A 22,389-nucleotide genomic window follows, 5' to 3' on the forward strand; every position below is an offset into this window, starting at 1 on the left:
TAAACATAGTTTAATAGTAAGAAGAAAAAAAACGTTCAGCATGACTGTTGATTTCCCCCTAATGACTGCTTAGCATGGGAAAGGTACCGCTTAGTTATCCACGGCCATTTATAGCCCCTTAATTATGCGCCTATTTTGTGACCCCTGAGTTCAACGGGCCAATTCCTGTGTAGACCCAAATCCCGATGAACAAAGGTGGAATGTGATGCCCCTTTTCCGCAGACAAGCTACTAAACGTTTCCCATCATTTTCATGGTAAAGTTCACGAAACTCTTTTACACTTCAGCCGAGTATTTACAGCGCATTGAACCTATTAGTGCATCAGAGACACTCTGCTGATGAAAACCGCAGGAGAAGCAGCTGCTGTTATACTTACAGTGTGTAAGAAAGAGAGAGAGGTTAAAAAAATATCTTGTATTATCCTGTGCGTCTGGGAATATTGCTCTTAAATGCGATTAAAAAAAAGGCTGGTGCTTTAGGACCCAGTTGATCCTCATTGTGGCTGATATTTTCCACGTTGTGAGGGGAGGGTTGGGGGGGGGGGCTGTCAATCATAGTGAAAGTGGCCAGGGTGGGCAGGCCCCTCTGACACTTTGTACCGTCGGAGGGGGATATTTAACTTGGGACTGAGCACCACTCGCTACAGACACACTCACACACAGTGTGCCTAAGCAAAGAAATGCTCCAGCGCCAAGTCTCTCACACTCCTGAAGTAGGAGCGACTTAGTAGCTGCTGTACCCAGTTATCAAAGGAGGAGAGAGGCTCCCTAAGGAATTGACCGCTTTCATAGACCGGGGAACAAAAAAGCAGATTATGGACTCTCTCGTCATGCACCGACATTGCGATTAGAAGATTTTTTTCTTTTTTAAATTAATATTATTTGAATGTATTTATTATTTTTTTTATGTTGTTGCTGGTGTTGTGAAGATTCAGCGATGCCACACTGAGAGGAACTCTGACCCAACCACGTTTTCTGTCTTTACGCAGTTTGCATTTCACATGCAGTGAGGCTGCATTTCGCTGGAAAGCTGTGTTTTCATCGTTCTTCTTCTACTTCTTCTTTTTTTTTTTTACACGCAAAAGCCAGAGTTCTGTGGGAATATTACAAGCGAGACTTTTACATGTAAAACCGAGCTGCTCTGCGATTTGGAACATCCTCTGGAAAGATAAGCGGCTGTTGCGTCCTGAAAAAAACTGAGATTGTGCCACACGGCTCCTCCAAGTTTTCTGCTGTCATTTTCAGGGAAAGTGCGCATCGACGGGCTGGAATACCGCAGGAGACTGGCTGCAGAGACTACCCCACTCCCCGCCCCCCTCTCCTCGGTCCGTGGACTGTGCGCTCTGGGACCTTGTCAAACCTGAGAGCGCCAGGCGACGTTAAGAGAAGCCACGTTTCTAAAAGCCGTGCGTAAAAATAACATTGGCCAAGGCAGCCCTCGCTGCCGGGCGCGTGACATTTAAAACTTGGTGAAGTGCTCTTTTGTGCGCCCTTCTCTCCCGGGAGCTCCGGATCTATTCTGTCCCTTTCAGAAAACACTTCAGTCCATGCAGCTCTTGCCTCGGCCGCTGTCATCCAGTGCAGACAGTTTCGTCGTGGCTTCGAGTCCTTGGGGTAACCATGACAACCGAGAGAAACCCGAAGTGAATCTGAGGAGCGGGGTGAAGCAGGAGAGAGCGTGAATAGGCGCTCGAGTTTTCCCTTTTTTCTTTTCTTTTTTTTTGACTTAACTCTTTCTGCAGAGAGCGGGGTAGCCCGCTTCCATGCTGCACAGTTGCATCAGCGGTAAATTGCAAAGTTGAAGGAGCCCTAAAAAGCAAAGCACTCCGCTCCATGTCATTCAAACCCGACGTGGTCTATTAAAAGTATCGCCTTGCTGGTGACTGAACTTCTACTATTTATGAAGCCCCGGGCTGGTGACTGCACAGAACACAGTAACCGGGAAAAGAACTGAGTATTATTCACGCGAGAAGAGCCCGTGCGTTGAACAAGAGGAATTATGGGCTTCTCTCAAACGCTGTTCGTTTACGCGCTGGTTTGCGTTCACCTCGGAGTTTCCCAGCATTACCTTCGCCTCCGCCCTTCGCCCAGCGATCACCTCCCAGTGCCCGACCTGAAGGAGGACCCGGACCCGGAGTACGACCCCCGGGAGCAGGACTTGGTCGAGAGGACTCTGAGGAAAAGACTCGGCAGTAACTTTGACCCCAATTTCATGTCCATCAGCCCCCCCATGCTGGTGAACTTCTCCGCGCCAGATAACCAGGTGAAGCCGCAGGGGCCCATGCCCAACGATATTAAAAAGCTGGACCTCACAGAGACCCCCTATGGAAAGCGGGTAAAAGTGGGCAAGAAAGCCCGTAGGAAATTCCTGCAGTGGCTGTGGACCTATACGCACTGCCCGGTTGTGTACACCTGGAAAGATTTGGGTGTGAGGTTCTGGCCACGTTACATCAAAGAGGGAAACTGTTTCTCTGAGCGCTCGTGCTCCTTCCCCGAGGGGATGTCTTGCAAACCCGTCAAGTCAATCACCAAGATTTTCCTCCGGTGGTATTGTCAAGGCTTTCTAAAACAGAAATACTGTACGTGGATACAGGTGCAATACCCAATCATCTCAGAGTGCAAGTGTTCGTGCTGATTCTCTCTAAGGAAGGAAGTAGTAGTAGTGGTGGTGGTGGTGGCGGTGGCGGTGGTCGACGGGGGAGTGGACTGGAAATACGGTTTCTATTGCACTGTTAACTCTCTACAGAGGTGGGCACCATAGCAAATCTATTTTTTTATATAGCATTTTAAGTGAAATACCAACATTGTACATATTTAAGAAAAATGCAGCTATTTTTTCTAATTGAACCAGGACCATATTTTATTCTCAACCCTGACATTTTTTTTCGGAGGGGAACACGAGCACTTCGTGAGGAAGGAGCATTTTGTTTTGTTGATATTTTTAAGAGACATTGAAAATGGATTGCATATGCTACACTTCTCCAAGAGGTGACCTTTTTCTTCTTCTTCTTCAACTGAACATTGATGCTGACTGTTATTTCACTGCGATGCTGCCTAGAGTTTTTGTATATTAATATCAATAATAATTAAATTGTAAAAAAAGAAGAAGAAAAGTTGAGGTTAAAGATATATATAAAGGCGTGAACTCAGCTTTTTTTTGGAATACATAGTATTGTAGGAATAAACAAATCTGTACGTTTTATTTATTATTTTAACGATTTGTGAGTATAGAGCATAAGGACAGAGAATAGCAGAGTATACCAGAATAAAAAAAATATGGGAGATGTCTACTTGAATATTTCTAAAAATGACAAAAAAATAAATAAATAAATACAAAAAACCCAACATATCAGTGTACATGTTATGGTTACACGTTTTAGCAATAAAGTCCATCTTTTCAACATGTGTTAGTGTCAACCCATGCTTACACCACTGTGTATATCCAAAGGGGTGTGTACACTGTAAAAAAAAAAAAAAAGCTATCTAAAAATGTCTCATTAAGCTGTAAAAATCTTTCCTTGCCACAGAGATACGTTTCACTGGTTTCCATTCGGGGTGACTGAAGAGATTTCACATATCAGAGCGATGACGCTGAAGTATTCTTGCAATATTCGTGTGTTTTCAACCGGAAACCCCTGAAACTGTACCTCGATTTATTAAAATAATAAAGGGTGAAAAGACTTTTGCAAATGATATATTTTTTACAGTGTAGACGGCCGGGCTCCGAAGTGGAGTGGAGTTACAAACTACTATAAAGTTTCGGTGACTTTGTGTGGACTGTCTGACGCTCCACGCCGTCACAGCGATTTTAGAAAAGGCTGATTTACTACGCTGCTTAATGCGCAACGCATACCTCAAGCGCCTCCACAGACCTGGCATTCATTTGTCTCAACCGGAGAGCGCGAGAGAGAGGGAGAGCGAGGGGGAGAGGCCACGCACACGCATTCATCTCCAACTCGCTCATGAGCTTCGAGGTGTTAACATAATGGCTAAAATATGATTCAGACTTTTCAAACATTGTCAGATGATGAAATCGCAAGAGCAGACGCGCAAAGCCTCCAGTGTCTGGGGTCTCTCTGTGTTTTTTACTCTGGAAGCTCCACACAAGTTCCAATGAGGTATTTGTATAGAGGTGGACTGGAGCAGACAGGCGCCTATTCAAGTCTGACCGCCCTGGAGAGAGCGAGGGAGAGAGAGAGAGAGAGAGAAAGAGAGAGAGAACACAAAGCCCATAAAACAATGGTCAACTGTTTTTGACGTTAGCAGACTATTAATTGGAGAGCCTGGGCATGCTGTCTGCAAGTTAAAGAGATATGGGCAATTAAACGCGCTGGAGACCCGCAGGGAGGGAAGGGGGGGGGCAACAAAGTCCCGTGAAATCAAAGAGCGGAGTAATTTTCTGTAAGTAGGGTTTTCTAAATTGTGTTTATATTATTGGTCTAAATACAATCAACGAGTTCAACAGAGCTATGACTAAACGTCTGAAAGCGGAGTGTTTCCACTGAGCGCATTTTGTGTGCCTTTAAGCCATTTGTGTGTTTTCTTGCGGCCAGAGCCGCATTTGACACTTGCCGCCCGGTTATTGTGACAGAACCGCTAAGGGGGGGATTTGGTAAGCAGAGGAGAAGAACGGCAGCATGCCAGCGAAGGAGGAAGAGAAGGAGCGGGAGGGGAGGGGAGCAGGGGCTGCTTTCCTTACTGTCAGCTTCTTTCTTGATGATGTCTCGGGGTTTTTAGAAACTGCGTCTCTGACTCGACGGCGCCACTCAGCCGCCCCCTCTCGACTGCGCAGAATGAGGCACTTTGGGAAACAGTAACCCTTTCAGGCTCTGCCCGGAGAGTATTTTAGAAGCGTGTGAAAGGCAATACGCCGCCCTGGCTCCAGCCAGTTAGGTGCGCACCTTTTAGAAACAGACCTTGCCAGCTAGTCAGATCACTGGTTCTCAAAGTGGGGTCCGGGGAGCTCCATGTGGCCTTTGTGGGGATTCCAGGGGGGATTGGGTGCTTAAAATGTCAAGAAAGTGCTTCATTGACAAGAAACAACAGCATTCAATTGCAATTACGCACATTTTGGCACTCTGACCATGATCACAACCGCCAGATTTCTGCACTCTTCTTCAGTGGGACGTTTACGACTTTGTTTGGAGATTTGTGTTTAAACTGAACAGAAATGTTCAGTTTGATAACTGATAACTGTCCTGAAGTTGTCATTTAATTAGATAAGCTCACATATCTCCTGCTCAATCGGTCCGTCTGAAGTGTCAAATCCAGTCCACATCCACTAACTTTATCCCATTCTACAAATAGAAACCTTTTCAATACAGAGTTAATATAGAAGCGTCTGATGCAGCCGTATGTTAAAAGTGGACCTGTGTTCTTTTTCTTACACCCAAGGGGGGAAACAGTCCTAAAATGGGTAACTGTGCTGTCTTTACTTCTCCCCCCAAAAGCTGGACTACAAACAGCTTTACATGCCCTGTTTTTAAAATCAATAAATCATAAAATTTCATCATGAAATTGGGTTTGTAAATTTATAACCCTTTTATTGGCTATGAACAGACTTTTGACTGACATCTTATGCTGGAGGAAATCAGAAAAAAGAAAAACCCTTCCCATCAACACACTCATCATCACATTGTCCTTAAAAATGTCAAGACTCGTGTGGCCTCACCCCATCAGATGCTCAGCATCATCATCGTCTGACACCGCCCGTCTCCACATTCGTCAGCACCGACCTCCTGCGAAGTGAGCTATAATAATAAATATGGTTTGGTAGATATGTGCACACTCCGTACATATCTACAGCCTCACGTGAATGTAAAATAACTCCCATATTTGCTGGCTGTAAAGAAAATTAAATGAAAGCCTGGAGGCAATTAGGATGGGGATGATGGGGGAGTGGGTGGGAGGAGGGGGTGACATGCTTAGTGGTAAAGATGATGAGTCTGTGTCTGCCTGATGATAGTCAATTATTCTGATGGATTGTGGTCTGATTGGGAGTGACTGTGTGTGTGTGTGGGTGGTAAAGGGTTTGAAGTGACACATCCTTACCTGTGTGGACACATCTTTATAGAAGAATACGTGTGCAAGTGAGCGTGCATGCTGATTGCATGTATGCATAAAATCTTTCACAGGCACATGCACAACTCCAGTGCGTGTGAGTGTGTGTGTGTGTGTGTATGCAGTGGGCTGACAGACAGACAGAGATGGAGACGAGGGTCTGTGGCTGTGAGTAAGGCCCAAACCTCATAGTTGTAAAAGCCAGTGAGTCAGCACTGGTGAGGTTATTGATGATGACAGGGTATTAGATTGAGCACTGGGAGGAGGGAGGGCACACACACACACACACACACACGTTCATACACACACGCTTTCACCGCAGATGATACCCAGAATTCCATCACACCATCATCCATGGCTTGCGGTGTGTGATGGTATGTGTGTGTATAGGTGTCAAGCATTTGTTCATGTTGTACACGAGTTCTGTCTGGTAAGTGTGCCTGCAGAGCGTGTGTGAGAGAGAAAAGCAGAAGCTACTGTGACAGTGAGGTTTTCCAGGTCCCCGTTTCTCTCAAATGCCTGAAATGGATATCTGTGTTTTCATATGTGCGGCCAGTTTAAGATGGGAAGTCTTCAAGGAACTCACAGATGCCTCTCAGCAAACCTCTGCCGGGCTGATCCAGCTTTTATGATGCCAGCCATCCATCGCCGCGAGAGCTCGCAAAACCTGACCTGGAGTCAGTAGCAGTGGGCGTAGAATTCATAACATGCCATTGCATCAACACAGTGGCCCATCTTTGCAGACAAACAACAGGTGACTGTAGTCAAATAACAGGTGTTTGTAATCAAACTCCAGCCATTGCCAGCAAGTGGTGCTTATGGTAATTAAGCAGAAAGCTGGGAGATGAGCGCAGTGCTACTAAGAGTCATGAATGCATTCATTAATACAGGTCTGCAGACTCTGAAAACTGGATTGCTGCTAGTTTTAGTCTGGATGTTAGGTTCAACTGCATAGCTTCAAATCAGAAGAGTGCAAATGCCTTCTTTTGTTAAAAACCATCCTCTTACAGCAGTGGCTCCCAGACTTTTTAATCTAACATACCTCACAGGCACGTCAGATAGACTCAAGAAGCCCCTCATCAGTACCACTTACCACGCTTACTTGAACTAAGCTCCAGTTGTATCTACACTTCTTCCAGCTTACCTTTCACTCCTAGTGATGGCATTCAGCTCACCCAGGGTTAGTGAACTTTATCAACTGTTTATTCATACTGTTTCCTTATTATGCCAATCATTCATTCATTTACTTATATTACTGATCAATGGAACATCTATTCATTATGCTTAGTGACAACTCTCACGAGCTGTGGCCAACAGTGTCAGCTAAACCTCTACCAAATATTCCTCTCTATTTATTCAAAGTGTTCAACTAGTTTTTCAAATGTTTAGACAATCCATGCATTTCTCTAACAATTTTATGTGTTTATTTCTAATTTCTGCTGATTAGCACACCTTCAATTAATAACTTCCTGCTTATTCATAGATATATCTAGTGTTTAACTAATGGCTCAGTCACTAGAGTCAAAATAGGACAGTGACCTCCTTGAGAACAGGAAAAAAATCAACGGTTGCGCTGTGTTTGCATTGAATTTTTGTATTTTTTATTGTTTGTTTGCTTTTGGAGATTATTGTACTATGATGCAACAACTAAATGGTTGCCCAGGGGTTGAGCGTGCAGCACCCTTAACCTCTGGCCGACGACTGTCAACTGCAAGGTGATTGCAGCGCTCATGTGATGGGAGGCAACCTGTCTCCAAACAGTTGTCGTCTGACTCCGACTGGCTGCAATCATTCTCAGACAGATTGGTGAGTGTTTGAAAATAACTGCCATCTAATTTATAAACGCAAACAGGTTGCAATCAACCTGCATGAGTCAGTGAGTGGAACTTATCTGCAGCCTGTCCCTTTAATATGGGGGACTCTACTCAACTGGTTGAAAAGTGGTGCTATTCTGGTTATGTTTCTTATTTAAAAGCACGGTTACCGAGCGCTTATGTCTTTTTTTCCAGTTAAAAATTGGCATCCTGCAGCATGTATGTCAGTATTTGTGGAGGAGTTTCTGAATTTCTCTTTCAAATCTATGTGATTCTGGCTGGACTCTGAATGTAAGTAATTAATCTGGATTTCTGTGCATGTAGACAGAAACAGTTAAATATTATAAACAGCAATTGGAGCGGTAATTGCCAGCTTAACCCCCATTGGAAAGTGAAATGATAGCAGACTGAAGAAGAAGACAGCAACAGATAAATAGTGGTTGGAAACTTGCTCCCCATCTTCAAAGCAACCATTTCAAAAGAAACGAGATCAGAAGTTAAAGTTTATTGCAATAATTTTGGTCATGTTCTGGTCTCCAACCATTGTTTTCCTTGTGTGACTGCAGCATAACATTTACTGTAACATTAGCATTTATCTCTTAATTTAACTAACCGCAAACACTTCTGCACAGTTCCTCTCACTTTTTAATGAAGTTGTATTTCTGTTGTGGTTTAGCTGGACTAATCTTTCCATATAACCTCTGCTTTCTGTACTCTCCCTGAACCCAACTGCTCCTATTAATCACATATTACTATTAGTTTCCATTTCTAATCTGTGCATGTGAGTAATGTGAAGACTACAAGAGAACTTGTGTCTATTTTATGTGATTTGTATCCTTAAATGCACCGCAGGCAAACACATGCAGTGAGATCCTGGTCATTCTATATGCTTTCTCGCTGCTACCATTTTAATCAGTGTCAGAGTCACATTTCTGTAGTCACGCTTGCTGATTACTCAGTTTAACTCTTGTTAGATGTAACAGATATTTTAAGCTCAAAGTAAGGCCTAAAAATAGAGCTATGGGTGGTGTGGCGTTCTCAGGGCTGGGAATAGTGCATATTCTAAGCTCTGTTTCCATGGTTACTTGTGCCTTTATCGCCAATAAAGGTCTCAAATTCAGAAAATAGTCCCTTTGCATCAGTGTATACATTCTTATTCATTAAAAAAAACTCAGTTAATTTGACTTTATTTCATGTTTTTTTTCTCTTCCCACACACCACTCAGGGGAGAACAACAAGGAATAAAAAGCTCACATATATACACAACACACACTTTTCTATCACTCATCACCAGCACACACAAACACTCCAGTGTCCTCATACATAAACGGTTTCTGGTCATCGTAGCAACACACGCAGGTAAACTATCTTTAAATTGTTTACCTGACCACTCAGCCCAATCGCGATACCAATAACATGAAAACAAACACACACTTGAATTTTCCCCCCAATTAAAATCTATATTTTCCATCTCCGCTCTGCTCACTGATTGCTGCTGTACTCTCTTCGCTAACACAAACACGCACACACACACACATACACACCTCCCCCTCACAGCCTGTCCGACGGCTGTCTCCCAGTACCCCTCTGTGCGCCTAGATGGCATGCTGAGAATGTTTACTTTTGCCACAGTGTGTATTTACAGAGCCTAATAGTTTTTTAGGCCGCAATGGCGCCTCACTTCGTAACATGTGTACAACCCACCTACTCCTTCGAACTCCTAAACAGACACACACACACACACATAGTCTCAGACTCACACAGAAAACATACAACACCCCCCTACACCGCCGCCACCACCACCACCACCAAACAACAAATCAAACCTCTGGTATTTGGGGTTTGGCAGTGGTGCAAGCTCGAATGCCGGCAGGTGACACGATTAAGCAGCAGCAGCAGTAGCATGCGATATTACCTCCTGTGTGATTGGAATGAATGAAAAAAAGGGAAAAACAAGCATCTGAGGGGAGCGTACTGTGACAGGCTGAACGAATGCACGGGGTTCTTGGAATGAACGGCCTCGTGGTGTTTTTGAAGGATTGTGCGTGGTTTTGCGGGAACGCGAAAGATTAATGAATGTGTCCAAAGCACCGTGTGAGCAAGTTTGTGAGGCAGAGAGTGGATGAAGTTTACCTGGATAAGCAGATTATGCAGACAAGATGGATTTGAGACGACTCCTTCCTGGTTAAGAGATGGAGAAGCTATCAATAATAATGAATGAGCACATTCATGGACTTAAAAGGTAAACAAGTTGCAACAAGAGTTATAACAAGAGGAGACCGGGGGTAATCATACAGTAAGGCATCAGTTCATTCATTTTCTTAACCACCCGGACACTGGAGGACAGGCGGGGCGCCCCCTGAATGGTTCATCACAGGGCTAACTCAGAAAAAACAAACAGCCATTCACCTTTTTGCAGTGAGCCCACTGTACTGGAGCAACTGCAGTGTTATTACTGGGATGGCTGGTGTTATGTATTATATTAAAACACAACCACAAGATTCATCCCTTAATAATAGTTAACACATAAGCGGTTACAAAAATGCTCTTTAATGCTGTGCACTGAACACAGTAACCCTGATAATTAGACATGTTCAGACATGTGTATGTGTGTCTTTTAATGTTGTTTCTGTGTCACCTTAGTTTCCTGAAAGTCAAAAAAATGATGGTACTTTGCTTTCAAGTTACTTATTGACTGGAAACAAACTGGTATATGCAGCCCTCTCCAGTGGGCGATTAAACCATCTACTGAGCATCAGTGGAAAAGTGTCTGAGCAGAGCCCGAAGGATACTAAATGGCAATACCCAGCTCATCTACAGCTCCTGTCTGGCACGTTATAAAGAACGATCCACCAACATATCACCAGATCATGGGGCAGGTTCTCTCCTGAGGCTGTAAGATGTCTGAAGTCATCCTCCATCTTTGTTTAATGACTAAATTACTTCTCTTTTCTTTTGTGGTTTTGGATCTTTTATTGTGCAGACAATTAAATGATCTTGAATCTAGAAGCCTAAATTTGTCTATTCAGATATGATCTATTAATATAAAATTAATGAGTCCTCAACAGTCACCATACAATGAGGGAAGGGGGTTGTGTACAGAACAGGTATTAGCTGTGGATTTTAAAACACTTAGGCCATTGTTTTATCTTCGTCCTTCCATTAGACAAAGAGCTTGAGGCAACCAAACAGGTGAAAATAAATAACTGGCTCTTTTTTCCCCCACTGGGCAACTATGCAAGACTCGGCCCACTGAATCTGATGTCCTGACGCCTGTCTGTCTGTCTGTCGTATTCAGCTGAGGTGGTCTATTCAGAGTTAGGGACCAAGGGACACAGAAGCCCGAAGGGTGTGGACATGCATGTGTGTTGTTGGTCTCTCAGGGGGAGGGAGGTGGCACTGTGAACAGCAGAGAATGCCTGGTGATGGGTTACCAAAAACAGAGCACGAGGGGACAATAGGACCTGGGACATTCCTGACATAACCCCAACACACCAGGGAGGAAGTGGAAGGGGGGATTTATTGGTGTCAATGGCCCCTTGCCCCGAGAGGAGGAACGGGTGCCTCTTTTGTCCCCTCTGGCGTTGGAGATGGACTGAATCGAGACGCCTTGCAAAGAGAGGACGCCACTAAACACATACACACATAATCACTCCTTTGAAAGAAGAACCACCAATTAGGGAATGGACATATATGGCTATAGTGGTTTAGACTCAAAGAGGGAGGTTGTGTGTGTGCGTGCGTGTGTGTGCGTGCGAGTCTGTCTGCATGCACTTTTCAATAGGATCTGAATGTAAAGGGAGAGGCAAATAGGATGCTTTTCAGCACAAAGTGCACAAGGGCTGACCCCATGGGAACACCGCTACGAACTTGTTTGAATCAGAGAGCATTTAGTCGCATTTAGGAATGGTTCAAGTTACACTGAATGAGCCCACAAAGAACGGGACAATGTAATACTTTAGTAATTGGCTGGACAATTGTGTAGTATGTTTCACATGAGAGAAATGAGTCTCTCCCTGAGTGAAATGAAACAACATCTTACTGTTTGCAATGATTTTACAAAACAACAAAACATTAATATGCTTTTAAAAAAAAAAAGCATCTCTTGTTTTCCCATTTTAAAGATTTTCTCGTAAAATTCATGCCACCCATTATGCACTTTAATATTTCTCAACTGGTGAGAAGAAGCATCGTTTTGGTAATGGGAGGGCTGGTTTTAAATTGCATTGTAATTACTGACCCACCCTGAGCCTCCTTAAAGCTTATGCAAACCATATTGAAGGTAAATACCTCTTTTGTGAACGGAAATGACTACGGAAAGCTGACCGCTGAGCCCTACAAAGAATAACGTTTCTCCATAGACACTTGAGACTTGAGCCGTGCAGGAAAAATCAACGACACACTGAATAAGGATTTAATTTAAGATGATTGATTTAGAAAATATGAATATAAAGTATCTGCTGGTCTGAAGCTAGTCAAAAATCACACATTTTAGGGTCTGATTCAAATATATGCTTTCATTTACACCACAAATGACTTTTTGTTCAGGCTTTATACCTGCAGGGTGGTAAATTGATGACAGAGAACTACAGGTGGGCCTGAAATCCTCGGGTAGAAGCTTTTTATCCCAGCAGCTACAGCACACCTGGGATCAGTCTGGCAGCTTTTCTGTGCAGGCCTGCTGTTAATCTCCACTGTTTTTGACAGTATGGATTTGGCCTTGGTCAGTGGTCACCTAGTTCAGCTTCAGAGAAACACGCTAAGCTAGACCAACACTGTCATCTAGTGGGGAAATGAGGAGCTATCACTTCCAATAAAATGTGTGCAGTATAATAAGCTTGTAAAGCTGTATGACCACACTGTGGTTATCTGTGATAAGCAGTTAAGAAGCTGACCTTTTACTGTTTTACAAGCTTGAGGTCTGTATTACTGTCATGTTCACATAGCTGTACTGAAGTGTTTATTTTTAGGGGTCGTTAACTTGACCATATTTGCCATGGATTGCATGGGATTGCAATAATCAGATTACTGACTCAATGATTAAGGACGAACAAATACATAAAATAACATATTCTCACTTTAATATTGCAGTAAGTTGTCATTCAGACTGGTTTGCATGGAAAACTCCGCAATATAGCATGCATATCAGCTAAAATTAGCAAATTAAAAGTGGAAAAGGCATTCAATTATTTATGAGGTCTAGTGGTGTGCAGTAATGGAAGTTTTGAGATGATCCCATGCCAAGTAAAAACCGTGCCAGTGTAGCCTATATTTATACTTCTAACCTAATCTGGCTCAGGCTGGGAAAGCAGCATGTCATCAGGGATGATGATTAATATGTATTCAAATTCTGAACACATTTTAACGACCACAAAATCACTGTGATTTTCACCTTTGAAGCTAAGTCGTAATTCCGTGGCCTACATACTAAACCTAGAAGATAAAAACAAAGGATTGATCCTATCGCGCTGATATTGATGTAATACCAACACCAACACTGGTTGCCTGATACCACACAGGTCATAAAACACAATAAATTTCCAATTATCCTGATTTAGTGTCTTCGTGTTTTGCAGAAATTGCAACAATTCTTTCCATTTTTATAAGCATATATTGAACAGCTTGCAATGGAGGAAATACTAGAACACCTAAAGTTTTCCTGGAATTGATTGCAGATTTATTAGCCCATTATTTACTATCATATGCTTGACTTCAACCCTTACCATCATCCACTTCCAGCTCACTGCATTACAAATAATTGAGAAAGCATCTCTGTAGCCTTGGGTGGCATTGTTGTAGCTGTACAATTTATTAGCTAATCAGCAAGACAGTGCCAGATTGTGCTGCTCATGAATATCAGGGTGGAATGAAAACCAGAACATGAGCTTTCATTAGAGAGTTTTGACTCTTTCAGTCGTTCTACATCTTCAGAACACACATAGAGTTCAAATGGGAACTCCCAAGCACTTCCAGCTGGCAACACTTTGGGATAATGATGCTGGATTCCACACAAATGAAGGGTCTAAATACCACCAGAGAGGCACCTGAACCACCTCCTTAATGCACAGACATGCATACATGTATGACTTCCAAGTCATAGCTTCTCTCTGTGGGTTAATCACACATGCACTACATACCAAGTGGGAAAGCCAATTTCCCACCGTCATTCCTGACAGTCACTGCTGTCAAATGTAAGCAGCTACCCCCCAAGAAATCCCACATCAAGTCAACAGCATCCCCCCACAGAGCACACATCCTTTGAGTCTTCAGCAGCGCAGATTGGGTTACAGCTGATTCCAAGCTGCGACCTCAAGGTATCCTCATTTAAAAACTCTCTGTGGTTGAGTCATCAGTGTGAGCTCGGAAGAGGCCACCTTCGGCGGCGTAACGTCAAAATGATGGATGGGACAATAATACCGGTAGAAGAGCTATTGATAGCTCTCTTTCCTTAATGTTGACATGTTGATATTCACACGCCAAGCACTGTGTCACATGGGCAAAGAGAGGGCCTGCACTCATGCACACACAGTGGACAAGGACATGATGGTATTATACCCATTAATATCACTTCCGTTCCCACTTAGGTCTTCAGGTCTTGAAGTGACAGCTGAGCCCTGGGCAAGTGAGTGTGCGAGATGTATACCACGATGCCGTCTTATTGACTTCAGTTGAGCTGGCAGAGGGAAAGTAAACATGCGGGGTCCCCAAGAGGCTGCTGTTGTAATTGGGGGTGTGCTAAAAGGGGCTCAAGTTGTTTATTTTTTTATTTTTGACCCTAATTGCTCCACATTATTGTTTAACAACAGTTGAGATTGCTGGAAGTCTAGATAAGGGGCATAATCTGTTTAAGGTTCTGCTCCATTCACTTCCACGTGAGCTAATTATGCTTAATAATTTAAGTATTTAAAGGTTATATAGACAAATGTGAGCCAACACTTCCTGAGAGACTGAAAACTCAACCAAGCAACAACCTTTTGGGCTAAAAAATGAAGTTAAAAGGCTTGACGCTAGCTTCAGGAGTAGCATGTTTTTATTTAACTCGCCTGTTTAAACTGTATTAAGGCTTTGAGTGAAACTTGGGTGCTATGTTATCTTGTTCAGCACTACGTTTTGGCTAAGTTATTTCAGAGTGAAAACAGGACATCAACATCCTTGCAACTCGGAAAAATTGGTGGTTTTACTGTGTTTGCATTGAATATTCTCACATTTGGCAACTATTTACAAATAGATGCGATAGTTTTGATTGCAGTTGTCTGAGTTGATGCATCTTTTAGCAATAAGGGACTCATCTCAACTGGTTTTCAGCTGGTTGCATTGTGTATTCTGGTTATATTCCTACATTACTATTTCATTTTGCATTTAAATTGACATCCTGTAGCATCTATGTCACTATTTATATAACTGAATCAAGTGTACAAGGTTATTGAGTATGTGTTAGGATGCCTGGGTCGTTGACCCAGAGGTTTGAGTTTATTATATTATTTATCATTTCTAGTCTTTGAGTTCTGTCTTATGGTTTACGTCTCGGTTCCCTCTGTTGCAGTGCCTGCGTGTGAGTCTGTGTCTTTAGTTCAGTCTGTGTTGTTTCCTGTTTTATTTTGAAGGTCCATATCTGATGTTAATGTATGATGTTTCGTTAGGCCTGATTTGCCCAGCTGTGTTTCCCTCCTGTTACCCATTCCCTGATTGCTCCTTCTGTGTATTTAAGCCCTGTGTTTCTCTGTGTCCGTGTCACGATCTTCCCTTATCTTGCTGTGTGTTCTGTCTGCGTAAGTGTATTTTGTATTCTCAGTTTTGTTACCCTTTTGAAGACAGCAACTGACTATGAGTGGTTGCAGACCTGGATTCTACGGTGGCCCTGAGAGGTCAAATGCACTGCCTAATAGCACACGTGTATCTACAGTATTATATGACTGATGCGATTAAAGCACACGTTATCTTATGTCTGTTCCTGCTCACAGTTCAGATGAATCCTCAGCTTCTTTTAAGTGCGCCTGAGTGCAATCCTTCACATGCTTTGGTTTCTGTTACATCACATCATTGTCTCCCCAAAAGACGTTTTTGTGTTTAATTTTTTCCATTTCCATTGTGTTTCATTCAACTTTTCCTGTGCTTCGTGTGCTTTTGTGGCATTTTTTTCTATTTGCTCGTGTTTTCTTAAGTTGCTGTGCGTTAAACCTCTCAGAATCCCGTCTTACAAACAACCATTTGAAAGGCAACTCGAACTCGAACTCGAAGTTCAAGTACACACGGTTGAGCTAATTTTAGTCGTGCTGCACTCTCCAACCAATTTGTGTCTGTAGCCTTAAAGGTACTGTCACAGTTTAAACACAGTCTAAACATTCACATCCTGTTTTTGCTCAGAAAATTAGCATCCCATTTATTGTCACAGTACAATAGACATCCCAGTTATTAACCACTCTGGATAGCTAGAATTAATGTTAGCTGATAGCATCCTTCTTGTCCAAATATGATCATTTCTTTTAACATTCTTGTTTAAAAACAAACAAACAAACAAACAAAAACAATTGTAGAAACCAAAATGCCAAACTGAGGGTTTCAAAATATCAGCAAAAAATTGAGTGAGTGACATCACAGTGCCTTTGTGCATCTTTAAAATACAGTCTGTGGGTTCTACAGATATTAAAATGTCAGCGACAGCTCACAAGTTCTGAAAAAGATTCTTACGCCAACATTTTCTTCTATAGGCCAGCAGGGGTGAACTCCTCAGGTCCTTAGTAAACAGTTTCCTATGTCCTATATTTAAATTTAAAGTATTAATAAATGCAACATTATGTTCATTTTTATAAATTATCATCTTCTTGTGTATCCAGCAGAATGATAAAGCTTTGTGGGGCCTAACTTGTGATTGATAACTTATAGTATGAGCAAAGATTTCCCCTCTGTGCTCATGACGTCTGCTTTTAAAAACTAACAGTGAAAACGCTCACCTCAAGGATTAAAAAATAAGACTTTGCAAATCAGCCAGTGTTAACAGAGTGACTTTATCTGTGATTAAGTGCCAACAGAAGATTTCATCACATTCTGGTGAGTTTCCTTGTGTAGCTATAGTGAAAAAAAGATGGGAAAAGCAGTAAATGAAAGATAAATAATCCAAACAATCAAATAATATGGCAATGTGATCTGTTTAATTCAACTGATCTGAACCTATAACACAGCACAAAGAAATCCTGACATGAAATGATAGTATTTTTTCTTTGTGTATTTTACTTTATTTCAGCTGAAACCTGTTTGATTAGTCAAAAACGTTAATAATGATGATCGGTACTGTGTTAGTTCATATATAATGCTGCTTACTTGGGTAACTGAACGAAACAGCCCTAATCTTAACAGTAACACGTGTTTTCATGCTAAGGCATACATGTCTCCACGGTGGCCACGCCAGCTGATCCAGTTATATCGTGGAAATGCTCTCTTGCTCACTGCCATACAAACAACCACGAATATTTTTTGGTTTCAGAAAATCTGAGGCTGATAAAACGTCAACAAAGATGCACCTGGTGGAAATCCACTCAACTCACCAGCTTAATTAGTGACATGACTGGGTATCATTTTCACGTTATCTTGCTCTGAGGTAATGCAGAGCCGCCACTAGAACCCCGTGATAAGGAAAATGTTCAGTACTATAGCGCCACCTAAGTGTGAGTTGCGTTTATGTACTTTGGGGCATGTGGCAGATTTTTTTTTTTTTTTTTTAAAGGCACAGGTTATTAGTCTGACTGAGTATTACACGGTATTCGCCACAAGAGGGAGGCCCGTCTCCACTGAAAGCCAATTGGGGGTTTCCCCTCTGGATAAGGTAAGCATCTCTCCTTGCGCCCGACAGCAGGGGTGCCAAAAAATGAAGCGAGGAAACAGTCGGAGGCTGACATTTTCTCCAGGGTGTCCGCCACAGGGAACCTAGTGCCGAGAGCCCCCGGGCTTGGAACAGACAGACGGGGTTGTTTTGCAGACACAATCAGCAGACTGATCCAAGTGCAACAACTAAAGGACCGAGGAGAGCTCCCCGCTTGAATCCCATCTGACAGCAAGTGAGTGTGTTGCCTGTTGTTAGTCTTGCTTTCTTTCATTCTGTCTTTAATGCAGTCCAGCCTCTCCCACTTGTAACTGCAGAGATAATGTACCTAGATTACTGGCTGGATGGTGGAGCTCCTTTATTTCACAGGAATGCGTCAAAATTGTCCCCTCTCTCAAATAAAACGCGTGAACATGGACTGTACTGCCCCCGTGTAAACAGAAACGCTGGCAGCAAAATGCCCCTGCTTGTTTTTTTTTTCCTTTTAACAAACCAAAGAGTTTGAGTATTTTGTGTTTCAGACACTTTGTTGGATCAATTGATGAAGGCCTGCTGTGTTTGTGTCAGCTTCTCTCCATTTGCTGCCCTACTTTCTAAACTCAAGTATTTTAATTCAAAACACTGGAGAATATTTGAAGCGCCTGTATCGATGTTCAATCTGCAAATCTGAGAGATTTTTATTAAGACTGGGATAGAAATGCATCCGAAATATTAAGATTTACTACAAGATCCCATTTAGAAGCTTAACTGTTGGGGAGTTATTTGGAAAGAGAGTGGAGACAAACCACCTGAGATTAAGAACTACATTGCTCTTATATAAATAAAGTATTAATCGCTGAACAAAAGGAGTCAGATAAACCTTTGTGTTTTAGGTTTTCTGAGTGGAAGCAAATCGAAAAATCCCGATATTCTGTCTCCACTGCACGGCTCCCCTGTATGCTTGCCCTTGCTCGTCACTTCCTTTCATCAGACTTCATTAATTTTAGCCCACTTTCTGAGCCGTTTCCCCCTTTGTGTTTAAATCCATTAACTGATTTGAGTAATTTCCTTTCCCCCCCCTCTCCGTGTCTCATTGTGTTCACTGATACTGTTAATTAGTATTGGCTGCAGGTGTGCTCCGTGGGCGTAACGCACGCGCACGCGCACAGGGTTGGGGGTTAATGCTTATTAATTTTAATTATCCGCGGCTTTGAATTCGTGTTTGAACGGTCTTTGTTTGAGATGAATTACTGGATGAAGGCAGCGCGGTTCCGGGCCCGGGCCGGGCCAAGCTGGGCCATGCCGTGCTGTGCTGTTCCCCCCAGAGGATGGTACAGTAAATAGCCTACAGGAGGAATGTTGATCAGCTTACAGCGGGCCAGGAGGTTCTCGGGATTTGATCGACCGCGATGCTAATGACCGGCCTACCCACCGGTAGGCAGGCTGCACCTGCAATAACACGGAGAGCAACACGCGAGCTGTCGCCTATAAATTACCTGGAATTATGAAGTGAACTGCGGCCCGTCCTCGCGGTTCTGCCGGGCTGGTTTTACACGTGTAACAAGTTATCCTCTGTGCTTACATTAAATGAACTCTGCCCAGAAGTCCCCACACGGCCTATTTTATTTGGCCGTTTTGTGATAAACGTCAGCGGCTCTAATTGCCGTTACCTACGTCTGAGATACCTGCTTTAATTCTCAAATCCCCGCAAATCCATTTGCTCCCCCAGTGCGCCTTTGGGCACGCGCTCCCCAGACGGGCTGTATAAAATTGCCAGCACTCGTCACGACAGACCGCATGCTCCTTAAAGTCACATGAAGGCAGTTAATGAGTTAATGCGATGCTGTCATAGCCGAGGGCGCAGGTCCACATTTTCTCTGCCAGAACGAGCCTCTTTTTACACAAGCGCACAACAGGCAGTCCTGGTGTGTTTGATTCCATGTTACTATTATTAATAAAGGAGGGGGAAAGTCGGTGCCTCGACGCAAATAAATCCCGCGTGTGCTGGACTATTATTGGGATTAATAAGTCACAACATTCTGCATCTGCCTCTTGTTTGTTTGGCCCCCGCTAACCCCTGACTCTGTTTCAACAGGTTCAGCGTTGTGCGCTCATTACGACCTCCATATGGCTGCCTGTGAACACAGCCCAGCACGTAGCGTTTAGAGCAGGCAGCAGAGTAACTGTCGGTCCGTAAAGTGGCGGAGATGTATTTGTTGTAAAAGTGAGACCGTGGAATGAAATCAAATGATATAAGTGGTAGTTTAGTCACACGTGTTTTTCTTCGCGCATATTTATTTCTTTTATTAATTGGGCGCTTCTTCAAATTACAGGAAAAATGAAACTTAAGTTATCCAAATACTGTGCGCTATTGGATATGCAGATCTCTCTCTCTCTCTCGCTCTCACCCTCACTCTCTCTCACCCTCACTCTCTCTCACGGGTGCGCTCTTTCTCTCTTGGTTTTGGGGGAAATCTGGGTTTGATTTTAACGGGGAGTAGCCTAACCCGGGCTCTCTTTACATATGGATGTACTGGACGCTCTTCAGTCGCTCTGAGCTTCGGACGCGGATGGGTTCGGTGGTTCATCTCTCCTCCCGCCGGTATCTTCTCACTTGTGCTTAACTATTTTTTAAAAGGAGACGAACGTGAGAAAGTACGCGTCACTTTTTCCCCTCGTTTGGAGAGGACGGTTTTTGACGGAGCACGAAGCTTGATGCTAAGGTGGATCTCTCGCTTGTAGGACGTCTTTTAAAAGTACAAAGTCAGCGGCTCTGACGTCTTGTGACACTGGGGTAAGTTTATAATTTGCGGCTCACCGTGCCTGTTTGTTCCACACACCCGGCGTGTGCGCGTCTTTGAGGAGAGCAGATCTCAATTTTACGCACCGCTTATTTTCCTAGTAAGTGACTCACGGCGCTCGCTGTGACGGGCTGTCCAAACCTGCTATTTGTTTTAAACGCAGGCAGTGACTGTTATTACCGCATTACAGACTGAGGTCGTGTAAGTTTCGGGTTGCTGAATCACCGGGACGCGCTGGATCAGAGCGGCGGACATCACGAACAGGTGTCAGCCTCCACGGTTTACACCTGGCCCACGTGTCGCCGCAAAGGAAAAACTACAATGTCAGCCCGTGCCGAGGTGCAAGAGGTGAGCTATATGAAAGCCAGCTTGCATGCAACAGCTTCCAGGTTCGGGCACTGGCGCGTGATCGGTGCATTGGCCGCTTCTAATATTACCCCCTTTTCCGTTCGACCCCACCACGTGCAACTTGTGGTTAAAAAAAGGGACATTTATGCATTAAAAATGTTTAAATTAAGACAAAGTAGCTCGTTTGGAGAAATAACTTGTCTTTATTATTAAAGGTCAGGAAAATCTGTCTAAATCAGGGTTGGCAAACATAAGTCCCAGGGGCAAGAATCGGCCGCCCAAGACTCCAATCCGGCCTACTTGATGGAAAATGTGTAGGAGGACATGAATATATGACTTTTAACCGTCCTTTTACAAGTTTTGAAGCCTTTTTTTTTTTTTTTTTTTTTTTTTTTTTACTGATCCAGACCTTCCCCATTACCATTCATACTACACCAAAGTAAATAAATGATAGATTTCTATCATTTTAAACATTACTGCTACACAGAATTTAAGCCCAAAGAGTCGTGCTGACAGATTTCATTCATTTACTGCAGCAGCATTTCTTTATCATTTAGAAATGCTGTTGAAATTTGACTTTCTTTTTTTATATTAAAATCTTTATTAAAATCTCTCTGGGTTTAAATGTGTAGTTAAGCTTCTGCACACTGACAGAAAGGGGAGTTTCACTGGTACGGCCCACATAAGATCAAAGTAATGTGTATGTGGTCCGTGATGTAAAATTTATTTGATACCTGTGCTCTAAACTCTAAATAGCAAATGATGATAATACATTTTTGCACTTAAGTCCACTTCCTGTCAGGGTGTGATGGGAAACAATAGCCTTGACAATACTGATGAGGTTCACCCTCCCCGAGCTCATCCACTTCTCTGCTCTCAAGCAGGTACAAGCCTGGAAGCGAAAGCGAGAATCCCATACCGATGGCTTATCTTAACTGCTTCAATAGACTTAAAGTATCCCCCTGTTGCGCTCTGAAACGGTGTCAGCCACTTGACCTACTTCTCACTCTCGCCGCAAACGCCTGGAATCGGTGCACGATGAGGGCCTCTGAAACCTCGCCGCTCGCCAAGGTCAGAAAGAATGTGAAATGTCAAGTCGAAGCCAGAGGAAAGCAGGGGGAGTTGAATGCATCTGAAGCGAAGGGCTGTTCATCTGGAGTGCAGCCACCGCTTCCCTGTTTTCGCAAATTAATCATCATTATTTAATTGCATCACACAATGCTTCCATCAGTGACAGAGCGAGGGAGGTAGAGCCAGGAGCAGCTGAAGGCACATGATGTGGAGGCTAATCCAGAGCAACATAGTGCAGATTTTTATTAACTCCTTAAAGTGCGGCTGGATGGAGATGGTTAAAGCTGCAGTAACATAAGCAGACTGTTTTCTTCTGCCTTGAAGAGCAGGATTCCTCTGGATCTTGGCTTCGTCCACCTGAGCGAGTAAAGTCAACACTTCCACTATATTTTTCCTTCTGTGGCTTCAGCAGTTTGACGAGAGCGGGAAAGTAATGCTATATCTGTTTCTCCTAGTCGCATACACTGCTCTGTTTTTGCTGTGTGTAACTTCATCCCCCT

At 43.3% G+C, this 22,389-nt stretch overlaps 2 protein-coding genes across 4 annotated transcripts in view; both read left to right on the forward strand.

The window, feature by feature from the left end:
- The first annotated feature begins 606 nt into the window (after positions 1 to 606).
- nog2 (noggin 2) lies at positions 607 to 3,404 on the forward strand. Its single transcript, XM_084937893.1, has one exon. The coding sequence runs from the start codon at positions 1,999 to 2,001 to the stop codon at positions 2,632 to 2,634; it is 636 nt and encodes a 211-aa protein (XP_084794019.1). The 5' UTR covers positions 607 to 1,998; the 3' UTR covers positions 2,635 to 3,404.
- A 14,248-nt stretch (positions 3,405 to 17,652) lies between these two features.
- ntn2 (netrin 2) overlaps positions 17,653 to 22,389 on the forward strand; it is a 43,850-nt gene continuing 39,113 nt past the window's right edge. Inside the window, exon 1 of one of the 3 annotated variants that reach the window (XM_084937894.1) lies at positions 17,653 to 17,925. The gene's annotated coding sequence lies outside the window, so the exon portion shown is untranslated. Of the gene's footprint in view, positions 17,926 to 19,858; positions 20,464 to 20,485; positions 20,819 to 22,389 lie in introns of those variants that run through there. The other 2 variants (XM_084937895.1, XM_084937896.1) reach the window with 2 other exon arrangements.

This window comes from Perissodus microlepis, chromosome 8 (assembly GCF_051167445.1).
Source record: "Perissodus microlepis isolate ML-2025 ecotype Zambia chromosome 8, ASM5116744v1, whole genome shotgun sequence".
NCBI classification, from domain to species: domain Eukaryota; kingdom Metazoa; phylum Chordata; class Actinopteri; order Cichliformes; family Cichlidae; genus Perissodus; species Perissodus microlepis.

Bases quoted from the DNA above. Each gene is read 5' to 3' on its own strand.
- nog2 (XM_084937893.1), top strand. From the start codon at position 1,999: ATGGGCTTCTCTCAAACGCTGTTCGTTTACGCGCTGGTTTGCGTTCAC.